Below are 12,611 nucleotides of genomic sequence, written 5' to 3' on the forward strand. Positions count from 1 at the left end.
ATAACACTTATGTGAATAAAACCTTCCTTCAATGTTTGAAAAACCAATACTGATTTTATAATTCGCTAGCTAGCTAACTACCAACATTATTTAGTACAAAATATCTATAGCAGCTTGTTAAGTGCAAGGTGTTGATATAAGACTGAAAAACATTAGCAAGAAATATAAAATCAGCTAGAGTCAGTGACTGATGCATAAGCATCCTGACCACCACATAAGTGGGCCATCAGTCAGCCATGTTTTACCTAGATGTTCTAAAAGACTGATTCTCTGTTGGTTTTTGGGGCCCTAAGGCTTGAGAGGTTTGCAAAATCCATTGAGAGAAAAGGAAAAACAGAACATGAGCAGAATGATGGAATGAGAGTGAAAGAGAGAGCAGAATGGTGGCGCGAGAACAAAACGACTGTCCTGATTGATTTAAGCCTCACTGTGTGTTGATCTTTACCGCTGGCTGAGATGGAAGTGTGGAAAAATAAGCTACGATGAAGGGGGGGGAAGCGAGGAAAAGGAGGACTGCACAGAGTTTATTTGTTCTGTTCGACCCCCTTTTTTCCCCCCTTTCTTGCTCCCTCAGTCCCAAAGAAGAAATGAAAGTGTGTGTAACATAAACCTGTGTCAGTCATGCTGTAAATTCCTTTCAGAATGACAACGTTCCAAATCAAACATCGCCCAGAGGTAAAACTGCTTTCCCTTCTCTCTCCCTCTATTTCTTCACTTCTAATGGCTTATTAAGTCAGATGTTTCCTGTCAAGGAATAGACTAGCTAAGCAATGCTAACAGTATTGCTTTGATGGTGTAATAAATTTGTCTGGAGGTCATCAGGTGGTTGTTGTGTGAATAGTAAAATTACACAAACATTATATTTGAATTAAATTTGTTTCTGAGGGCTGGCATCATATTTTATGTGAAAAGATGATTGCTGCAACAGCAGGTTTGTTTTCATTGCAGCGTAAAAAAAAAACAAAGACATGGCAGCAGCCAGTGGCAATACTTTAATCTTCAAAAACGAATAAAAAGTCTTGTTGGGATGGTTAGATGAACAGACTGGTCTGGTTTGATTGTGATAGTTTTAGTTGGATTTTAAATGGTTCTACCTCCTCAGTCTGGCTTAGCTTGGTAGTTTGGGGTTCTCCATAATTACTGGCTGGTTGTAGCAGGTCGGGCTGATTGAGTTAATGGTTGTCAAAGAGTTTTGTACACATAGGCAGGTTCTAGCTAGTCAGCCTCGTTTGGTGTAAAGGTTTTTTAAAAGCTTTTGGATATTTACATGCTTGTTCTAAATAGTCTGGCTTGTTTTTGGTGGTCAGCCTGGTTCTTATTGGTCAGACAGGTTCTGTGTTTTTCCAATTCTTACAGATTAGTTCTAATGTCGGCCGCACACTGTGTGACAATCAGTTGTACGATTGTACGAACATGATCAGGATCAAACAGGATCTTCTTTGTCATAATGCTAGACTATAAAACAGTTAAAAACTGACGCACATAAGAAAAAGACGTTTTACGTCATCGATCCTTGACACGTTCAGACCCGCGTTCTCTCGCTAATGGTAGCTAGAAGCAATGAAAAACAATCTGTAGCATTCATTTTGTTTATGACATGATAATAACATCATTCAAACGCTCCTTTTCCCTCATTTAATTTGATACGTTTCTCTTCTTGCTGTACTGCCCACTGTCAACTTATTTCCACATCTTCCCTGAGGTGGTTTAAAGTTGGCGAGCTAAGCATCAGGTTCGGTGCTCTTATTGGTTCTTGGTTTGATGGTCATCATAGGAGAAGTCACATTGGAGGAAAAAACACACAACTTCACATCAGCCATTAATCCACTGTCAGTGAACAAACCAGTGATCAAAGACTACAGATTTTAACCTAGTATTATAGCAATCTATTAGAATCTTCTAAATTTGTCTCAGACGACCAAAGTGTGGGCAAAATCAAACAGTTGTTAAACCTGAATTAAGGCTACTTCAGAGAGGTCAAGTTGATTTTTATAGGCCAAACTGGTTCAAGGGGGTCAAACTGGATTGGTTTGGTAGTATTTGGTTGATTCTAAGTAGTCATAATGGTTTTAAGTTGTTGGGTTGGTTTGATGTTTTTTTTTTTTTTTTTTTTAAGATTTTGAATTCTTACAGGCTAGATCTTAGTGGTCAGGCTTGATTGGTTCGATGCTACCTTTGGATTCTTATATACAGGCTTTAGATGGTCAGCAATTCTAGGTTGTCTCTCTAAATCTATTCAGTCAAACTGATCCAAGGTGGTCTCTCTTAATCTAGATGGTCATGATCCTAGGTGGTCTAGATTGATCTAGACGGTCAGGGTTATAATAGATGTCTGAGTTGGATCTAGGTGGAGGATCTAACTCATTAAGATTGATTGCTTGAAGGCTGTGGAGGAACTCTGGACATTTACAGGCAGGTTGTGCCCACAGGTATTCATTAATATTTATTAATATAAAGCTTTTTTTAAAGGCTTATAGTCATACATCCTTCTCAATACATGCAGGTTTCCTGACTCAGTAATCATTTCAAAAGATCTAATTTTGTTTAATCACAGCTAAAAAAAAAAAAAAAAAAAAAAAAGACTAGTGAGAAATGGCAATGCATACATAGATTACTCTGTATACAATGTGCTGAAGAGACTCAAACTTCCTGTTTGGGTAAAGGCTGCCAGAGGTTATATTTGAAGGTGAAAGTGTGTGTTAAGTGGTCAGCCCACACACCCATTTACGGAAATACTTATACATACTATCAACAAAACATCTTAATGTCAGTTAAACTGCTTCATGTACTTACTGCATAGATAAACCTGTTTCAGATAAGAATATATAAACAAATATAGTGCCTTGCATAAGTAATATTTATCCAAATGTCCTGTGGTCTGATGAGACCAAAATGTAAAGTTATGGCCTTGGCATAAACCACTACACTGCTAATTGTCAAACCCTGTCTGTAGTAAAGCATGGTGGTGGAAGAATTACATTTAAAGATTCGCTTTGTTAATTGTATTGATGTCTTTTTGCGCATCCGTCTGTCTATTACTGTTAAGATTAGCTGACCTCTAATGAGATGTCACTCCACTCCACTTCCCTTCCCTCACCAGGCAGCACCTTGGGAAATAAAGTTAGTCTCTTTGAAAGCATCTCTGATGTACAGTGTACAGTGCTGTTTGTTTTGAGGTTTTCCAAAATGATTATACATTTCCACACAAACTCAAGTCAATTTTACAAGCTCCAAACTGGCTAGTTTCCTTGCCAGTGCCATGCAATATCTTTAAAGTGTTATGTCTTTGAAGATACTTTAAACTGTTATGTCTGTGAAGATACTTTAACTTTAACTTTATTCACTGTCTACAAACTACTGATTCAATCCATGTGCAGTCAGAACAACTCATTTCTCCTAGCAAATCGAAACAGTCAAAAGCTACTTTCATAACTTTTTTATTAAGTAAAATTGTTCCAGATTCCATATTAGCTTTAACTAACGTTATTTTTACGTTAAAATTGATTCATTTACCATTTAAAAAAGTTTTTACCATTTAAAAGTTTTGAGACTACTGGTGCTAACTGGTGCTGACCACATGCATCATCACGTCTGCAATAACATCATGGACAGCAAGTTGGAACAAAAGGTGAAATTCTGCTTGAAACTGGGCAAATCTGTCACAGAGACATTTGACATGGAGTACGTTTGACCTACGGCGATGTTGCAATGAGTCGGTTGAGGTGTTTTCAAGAATTTAACCGGAAGACGGTGAGAGATCAGGAAGACCTTCAACGAGCTCAACCTCTGAAAGTAACGAAACCGTTCGGCAACTCGTGCATGATGATCGTCGGAGAACAATCCACACTTCCGATCTTACTTCCGACCCCACTCTACTCACCAGATTTGGCTCCTGCAGACTTCTCCCTTTCCCTAAAGATGAAGATCCAGCACAAAGGTCGCCAATTTGACACCAGTGCAGACTGTGGCGGGACGTGCATTTGGTACCTGGGCCTTTAGTGTGGACTTTCCCAACTTAATCCACCTCTTAATACCACTGAGTGCAGAGATCAGGCACGAATAGCAGAAGGTTCTTGACATGCAAGAAGACTGCCAGGACATATTCCAGAAGTGGAAGGAACGCTGGGAGTGCTGTATTGCTGTATTGACAATTTTGAAGGTGAAAGTGCGTTTTTCTTGTAAACAGAGCTAGCCTCAAAACTTTTTGATACCACCTCATATCAATGTGGCATTAAGGTCATGTCTTTATTGCTATTAATAAGTGTAACATAAATCTTTTTTGTCTCATTTGTCTCGTTTTTCTGTTTAAAACCCATTTTTTACTTTTCAGTTGAAATCTAATGAATTCAAGAGGCAGTTTGTTTATTGAAAGTGTTAATATAACGTAGCAGCATCTCAACTAATAGCTGTATAAAAACAAAGCTATATTGTTAGCAAAATCCGTATCCTTTCTAATAGCAAGTGTGTGCATGTGTATCCCAGATAAATGAAATGGGAAGGTTTATAAATTCTACATTTTTCATATACATTTTTCGATTATGTGTTTCAGGTGGCAAGTTCGGCTGTTGTCATTCTTCTGTGTTTTATGTCTAAGTGTGTGTGTGTGTGTGTGTGTGTGTGTGTGTGTGTGTGTGTGTGTGTGTGTGTGTGTGTGTGTGTGTGTGTGTGTGTTTCATAGGTCTCCTAAAAGTGGGTACTTGCAAAGCAGAGGTGAATTTTAAGCAGGAGATGTATCACTGATTTGACAGATAACATGCTTCATCACCCAGTCACCACAAAAACCTGAAAGAATGTGTTTCATGTGTATTTACACACAAATTCACACACACACACATTTAAGCAGATACCTCATGTAGCCATGTAGCTCAAATAAATTATGCTTTCCTCTACTTGCTGCTGCTGCTCTTGGTCTCTCCGAGACATGTTTATTCTTTTACCGTCAATATGAATTACTTTTTCCTCTGCCCCACACACACACACACACACACACACACACACACACACATTAATGTTACATGTGTACCCAGACCTTACATGGCTATGGCTGTACCGTTGTCAACTTAAACATTTGACATTTTTTGTTCCTTGAATACGTAAATGCACATTTTCCTCACCATATTTGTTTGACAGACACGTGTCCCAACTTTCTTACACACACGTGTACAAATACAACTATTATCATCCGTCATAAAATAACGGCCACTGTGTCAAGCGGTTGTGTTCATCGTGACAGGGATTAATTAGTGCCACTAAACGCTCCTGAGACTTCATATGACCCTTTTTCTGCTTTCCGACATGCTCGGGGTTCTGTTATTTGCACCTAATGATCCTTAAATCTCACAGGACCCATTTGCGTCCTCGTTAGAACCCAAACCACTGCAACAATCTCAGTAACGCATCACCGAGCCTGAACGGACGATGTTTGGTCATCGCTGGCGAATCCATGAGTGCAGGGGGTTTTCACCCTTCAGACCATATACAGTCCTAAGTGTGTGAGTGTGAGAGACAAAGTTAAAAAAAACACACACACAGTCAACAACATCGTCCCTTGAGATGTCTAAGTTTTACCCACAAACATAACTGTGCACCCGGGAGGATTTTAAGGGTTTAATTGTAGCTGAAGGGGTTGGGGGGGGGGGGCTAGTCTGAGGTCTTTTCTTTAAAGGTCAGCATGAGCGCGCACACACACGGATTCAGAGGAAGCATGTATCCTGAAACGGCCCACTATGTAGCTAATTACATACTCAGGTAGGTTCTAGATACAGTAAAATTGTAAAGATTTTTTCTTATCATTGTGTGGTTTATGGTAACTATATTGTATGTTGTAAATATGTTGTAGTTATGTTGTATTTATGTTGTAAATGTGTTTGAGAGAGCACTGTGAAAAATACCTACCTTGTAGGAAGTTGTTATATGGATGAAACAAAGCCTCTAAAATGCAAATATAATCAAATGCATGAAGCTTTGGCTCATAAAAGACCAATCATTTTAAGCCAATGGAACATTTTTTGGGTTCAGAAAAATCCTGAATTTGTTTCCCGTTTTCTTTTTTTTTTTAAAAAGAATTCAGCCTGTCCATCTTAATTGCTTTTATTTTTGTCTTTTCACAAGAATAAAGTAACAGTTTTTTAAACAAAATGACGTTTTAAAGTCTATTGCATAAAACTCCCTGTAAAGAAGGGATGTTCCTTTCTATCCCAGGAAAAAGAGAAGAGGTGTGGCTCATGTGCCTGTCTAGTCTATGAAAATTAAAGCTGTGACTTATGTGCATGTCTATCTCAGGAAAAAAGAAAAGAGTAGGTGTTTAAAGGAGGTGTGGCCTCTTTCATACCAGTGAAAATAATGACATGACCTCTATTCCTGTCGAAAAAAGTGGGAGTAGCCAATGTGTACATCAGGCCCAGTATAAAATGGACGTGTCCTCATTTTCCCTCAAAGCTACCAGGTTAGGATTGTGTTGCAGCAAAATTTATCTTGTACGGTTGCCCGCAAATCAACACAATCTCACGCTGAAGAAGTCCAGCAGTACACTGATATAAGTGTGTATGTGTGCATGCAGACGTTCAGATGTATTGGTTAAAACGAATACATTTTGCAATTGCACACATTATTTCTGTTCGAGCCGCATCCATCAACAAGACGGAGTGAAGCAGCTGATCTCCGTGTCACTTCTAATGGAGACGGAGAAGTGTATCAGCCTAAATAAAGCGAAAACAGACGTGAAGAACATGCTCCTCAGAGTGCTAAGCGGGGTCTGCCAAAGGTGACGGGGCGTGTGTTTTTTTTATTTTGTCAGTGAGGAATTAAAATCGCATGCCGAGAAAGACCAGATGCACAAAGAGTGTGAGAGAAAAAGAGAGAGAGAATGAGAGAGGGATGAAACCAAGCTGAGGATGGCTGTTGAACATCAGGAACCCAGTAAGATTTAAGAAAGCTAATGTAAAGATTTAATTTGTTTTAATTGCTTGATAAAAAATATATGTGCCAAATTTAAAAAGTTTAATCTTCCTAATTTTTCTTATATATAACAGAAATAAATACATAAGGTACTGTTGTAAGGAGGATAGGTTGAAGAATTTCCTCATACAAGCATTCACACCAAAGCATCTCGGTCATTGTACTGCAAAGTTTTATATGATTTTTAAAGGGATATGCTGGTTGATTCAAGGTTATAGTGAACTTATTTCAACCTCAAGTCCATGGCCAAGTTTCAAGTTTCTAGCAGTATATAATGGATTGTTCCACTTATCAGGGGAAATCTGGCTCCTTTGAGGAATCAATTGGTTTTGGCTCAGATAGCGTTTATACAAAATAATAATAACATGCAAAATTCTGAATTCTGAACAAATTAAGACTGAAATGAAACATCAGGGTTAATCTTTTGGCACGTAGCTCCATGAGCTGCTTTGCTTACGCATTCATCTGTGTACTCATGATCTCATCACGTTAAAAAACTAGAACAAAGATTTACCTCTTTTTTTTCCTGGTACTTTTGAATTCACACTTTAAATACTTGTGAGGGCAACTACTGATGCACATACACTTACATATAGTGTTGTGGAAGATACACAATATGAACAATAAGTATTGGGACACCTGCCATTTTTAACCATATATGTTTCTTCCCAAAAACTGTTAGCACAAATTTGGAGGCATGCAATTGTTTTGGACATTGTTAGATACTTTTAAAAGAAATCTTCCCTTAAACTAGGAAACCCAAACCTGCTTCAGCATGACAAGGACAACCCCCTGTGCATAAATCCATCTCCTTGAAGATATGCTTTACTTTTATTGGAGTGAAAGATCTCCTGCTATAGAGCTTTGACCTCAACCCTATTGAAGACCCTTGGGATGACTGAACACTGACTGCACCCAAGGCCTCCTCACCTCACCTACATCAGTACCTGACTTTACTAACACCATTGTAGCTGAATGAACAACAATCTCTATAAACTAAGAAGAACATCTTCCCAGAAAAGTGGATGTTATTCTGACAGCAAATGGGGACTAAATGTGGAATAGGTTTTCAGAAATCACTTAATCTTATGCTCTCTTGTCCACAAGCTTTTGTTCGTATAGTCTATAGCATAAAACAGGTTTGTTCCATTTCCAGCAAATTAATCTGTACCCTTCACAATGTTTTCTAAATAGCAAGTTTTTTTCTTTTGTGAATCCATTCACTCCTATTATATGAAGCATCCTCTCAGTCTTGTTGCTATAGAAATGCTACCGTTTATTTTAAAACAGATTGTCCTGGTTTTTACGCTAATCTTTTCATGTACTCTTTTAGCAGAACATGACACTCCTGATAATGCCATGTGCCTGATCATCCTCTACTTTTTCTTTTGTTCTCCTCTTCCTCCTTTCTCCTCTTTTTCTCCAGGCTCTCTCTGCAGTCACACTCACGTACAACTCCGGTGTTTTTATAAATCACACTATAGTTTGTTTGTGTGTATGCGATGTAAGAACATTTCGATGCACCCAAGTTGCTTTGCCAGTTTATCAACAATCAGTAATCTGCAATGACTCTCTTTCTCCTGTAGTAGGCCACGCCTGGGTCTCTACGAACCCCTCTACGTTAGCCGCTACCATTTGCCCGATCTGCCCAGTTTCCGCATTCCCCATCAGGGTAAAGGCGGGTACTGGTCCAGTCCTCAAAGGTACCAGCCGAGCGGAAGCACATGGCGGAACCTGCGACGGCATCTCCTCATGGTGCCAGGCAACACAGGCTTCTCCGATGTTACGTCCACTAACACGGCAGGCAGCTGTAAACTGCACCACACGCTAGTGTAAGAGTGTGAAAACGATTGTGTGTGTGTGTGTGTGTGTGTGTGTGTGTGTGTGTGTGTGTGTGTGTGTCTCAGCTTAGACCTGTTAGCATAGGCCCAACTTAACACACTCCCCACTTCACACATCAATATAACTATGTCCTGTGTCAGTGAATCATGGGGGACAGGCAGTGTTATGGTCAGCTCAATACAAACATGCAGAAAACAGCAGGAACTTAATTTTGTACTTTAAATCAATTGATATCAAAGTTATGCTTCATTTCTGTTTGCCTTTTTACTTTGGATGGATGGCTGGATGGATGGCTGGATGGATGGATGGATATATTAAGATTGGTTGGTTGGATTATTTGGTGATTTATTAAGGTTGGTTAGTTGGTTGGTTGGTTGGTTGGTTGGTTGGTTAGGTGATTTATTATGATTGATTGATTGGTTATTTTGGAAATTGGCTCGGTGAATGGTTGTTTGGTTGGTTGATTTATTTGGTGAATGGTTGGGTGATTTATTAAGATGGATTGGTTGGTTGGTTGGTTGGTTGGTGATTGGGTGATTTACATTGGTTGTTTTTTTTAATTAGTTGAATGCTTAAAACTGATTAGTTGAATTTGTTCATTATTTGGATAATTGAGATTGAGGTTGGTTAGTTGGTTGGTTTGGTGATTGGATGGGTGTCTGAAACTGATTGGTTGTTTGATCATACATAACAGCAACTTTTGTGATTTTGGCTTCACATCTGACTTAAAAATAAACTCTCAATACGCTATACATTAAAATAATAGCAAATCCTTAAATAAAGAAATCGTGCTAAGAATCTGAAACTTATGCTCACATGTTTATAGACAGTTTCTCTACAACATATTTATTATGCCAGAAAAGGTTCTTTAGTGACAGATAAATGAGGTGCAAGTCTAAGGAAGTGTAGCCTTGTATTGTAATTGGACTTTTAAAGCCGGTGTGGATTGAAGTGCTTGTTAAAAAGAGAAAGTAACTGCTGGGTGTGCTGGTGTGTTGAAAAGTGCTTCAGAAAGTATTTTTTGGCTTTGAATTTTCATCAATCATGCATATCTTCTGTAAGAAAAGTAATAAGGTCTAATCACTTTTTATACACTATACAATGTCTGATGATAGTTAATCTAAAAAATCTTCACAGTTTTCTTTTTCTATTTCAAACCTAGTCAAACTAACAAGATTTATTTGGTGTCTGAAGTTGAGAAAAGGGAAAATTCTGGAAACTTTTGGCTGAACTTTATCGTAAGCGAGATTGATTTGAAACGCTGAAGAATATTTTTCCTTTCCATGTCCAAAGTCATGCGGATTTGGGGATTTTAGGTAGAAATATTGCTTGCATGAACCAAGTTGATGAATTACAAGTGACACTTTTTTGTCTTAACTATCATACTATCGTAAATTAAATCAGTGTAAGCGTTGCCTAGGACCTGAGGAATCTAGAGGTTAACTCTCTCCTCCTGTCCTCTTTAACAGATAGACCCCATGTGGGCTTTAAAGGCTGTGTATCCCATAATGCATCACACTGATAGGGACCAGCATTGGGATTCAACTCTATACTTCATACACTCCTCTCGTGAACTGTAGAATTTAATAAAGTAACAATAAAAAACACTCAATCAGGTTTCAACAGCAAACGTGATTTTTTTTCCCCCTTTATTTAGAACATTATAAAGTATCATGATAAACTGTTTAAAATCTGTTAAGTATTTTTTTCCTACATTTAAAGAATATTTGTGCTTTTAGGTGGAAATATCGCTGGCTAAAACTGAAGGAACTGATGAGGAGCCACAGACCTGCCACCACGGCGAGGTCCGTATACAGGCCTTGATTTTCCAATCCTTGGCTCCTGCTATCTTGCATCAGTTCTCATACTAAAGCAAATCATAATGAAGTCAATATAACTATTACAGTGCAATAAAGCTATGGATATAAGTCACAAAACTAATCCCAAGGTAAAGGGCTTTAACCCTTAACCCTTAAATTCACTGCTGTATGATTGTATTGTGTTGGGTCTTATCAATGCAATGTTCTTAATAAAAGCTTCTAATTTTTTACAAATAAACAAATAAACAAATAAATAGAAATCTGAATGCGTCATGTTAGAGCTGAGTACAAGTTTACCATTTCAAGAGAATAATGTAAATAAAACAATTGAGTGACATGAAGGATCTCGCCAGTCCAGTGCACTCACTCACACTCAACCCATGGGATATGGTTATACAGACATCAAGGCTTTTTCCTGCAAATCTTACGCTAACAAATCGAGAGAGGGCAAAGATAAGAGAAAGAATATGGGTAAAAGCAGAAGAAAGAGGTAAGAAAATGTTTAAATATAGCAAATTAATATAAAGCATAAAAGGAAGACCCAGAATTGCGTTAATAAAAGAAAAGAGAAATTAAAAGAATAATTTGGACAGATAAATGATAGTCAAGTTTTCTTAAATTTTGTTTACCTCATGCTAATCACCTATCTGCAGCTACAAACTTGCTACAAGCAATTTCTTTCCACATTCGCTAGCGTCCTTCTTTTTTCTTCTTCACAGACCCATATAGTCCTTTTTATAGTCTGTTTTAATACTATTAAATAATGATTAATTACTCATAAACACCTGACAAAGGTATAAATATATTGTCAACGATGTGTCAGTATTTTGTGCTAGCTCTTAGCAATGGTCTTATTTTCTTTATCTGGATTTGGGGCTTTGTTTGAGAGCAGAGTGTGTGTGTGTGTGTGTGTGTGTGTGTGTGTGTGTGTGTGTGTGTGTGTGTGTGTGTGTGTGTGTGTGTGTCATGTCCTATATTCTCTCACAAACATATATCAATATGTTTAAGCCCCTTCCATGCTAAGCTATAGACCTGTACTAACTATCATACTAAGGATAATGAGGTAATATTTTTTTTTTGCTTTTAGATATCCTGGCCATTTTAGTTCTAGCACGCACACACACATACACACACAAAATCACTACACATTTCATTACGTGCGTTATGACATGCTAACTGTAGCTGCTGTTGATGAGTTAGCATTTCTTTGAGATATATGCAGCCTGGATGTGTGTCTGCCTCATTTCGCTTTCAGGACGTCAGGCAGAGTGAAAAAAAGAAACTCGGGAAGGAGGAACTGTGTTTGTATGTGTGTGTGTATGGAATGTGTGTCAGTAGGCTTTCACTATGGCCCAGATCTCTGTGTAACCTCAGCAAAAACTGCAGCCTGCCAAGAAACACCACTATTACTCATTGTGTGTGTGTGTGTGTGTGTGTGTGTGTGTGTGTGTGTGTGTGTGTGTGTGTGTGTGTGGGTGTGTGTGTGCGTGTGTGTGTGTGTGTGTGTAGAGAGAAAGAGAGCGAACCAAGAAGAGAAAGAGTCAGACAGAGACAGAATGAAAGACAGGGAAAGGCAGAGAGAAAAAGAGACAGGGATAGAGAAAGACACACAAGGAAAAAAAAGTATTGCTCTTCCATATTGCGATTACAATTTATTAGATTCCAAATTTGCTTACATTTTTTATTTTTATTTTATTCCTTTAGATTTTATTATTTTACACTTTAAAACCGATCCTTTCATTTTATTTGCTAATTATATTTTATTTTCATATTTTATTTAATATTTAATTGTTATCCTTTTATTGTTTATTATTTTATTATATTGAATTTGATAAGATTTTTTTTATTGAAGGTAATATTTGTACTTTTTACTATCATTTACTTTTATTTAGTTTTATTAATTATTGAATTATTGCATCGTTATGATAATGTTTAATTCAGCTTTAACTATTTTTCATTTCATTTCATTATTTTATTATTTACTATATATTT

General features: G+C 37.7%; 1 protein-coding gene across 4 annotated transcripts in view; it reads left to right on the forward strand.

Annotated features, from left to right (window-relative positions):
* The window catches only part of LOC310725533 (uncharacterized protein), a 32,788-nt gene extending 21,703 nt beyond the window's left edge, over positions 1–11,085 (forward strand). The window contains exons 1-3 of one of the 4 annotated variants that reach the window (XM_083540551.1): positions 5,199–5,748; positions 8,544–8,789; positions 10,539–11,085. In XM_083540551.1, the coding sequence (XP_083396677.1) occupies positions 5,672–5,748; positions 8,544–8,789; positions 10,539–10,623 (408 nt within the window). In that variant the 5' untranslated portion in view covers positions 5,199–5,671 and the 3' untranslated portion in view covers positions 10,624–11,085. Of the gene's footprint in view, positions 1–5,198; positions 5,749–6,542; positions 6,919–8,543; positions 8,790–10,538 lie in introns of those variants that run through there. The other 3 variants (XM_083540552.1, XR_014533391.1, XM_083540553.1) reach the window with 3 other exon arrangements.
* The last annotated feature ends 1,526 nt before the right edge of the window (positions 11,086–12,611 follow it).

This window comes from Silurus aristotelis (genome assembly GCF_946808225.1).
Source record: "Silurus aristotelis genome assembly, chromosome: 4".
Lineage (NCBI taxonomy): Eukaryota > Metazoa > Chordata > Actinopteri > Siluriformes > Siluridae > Silurus > Silurus aristotelis.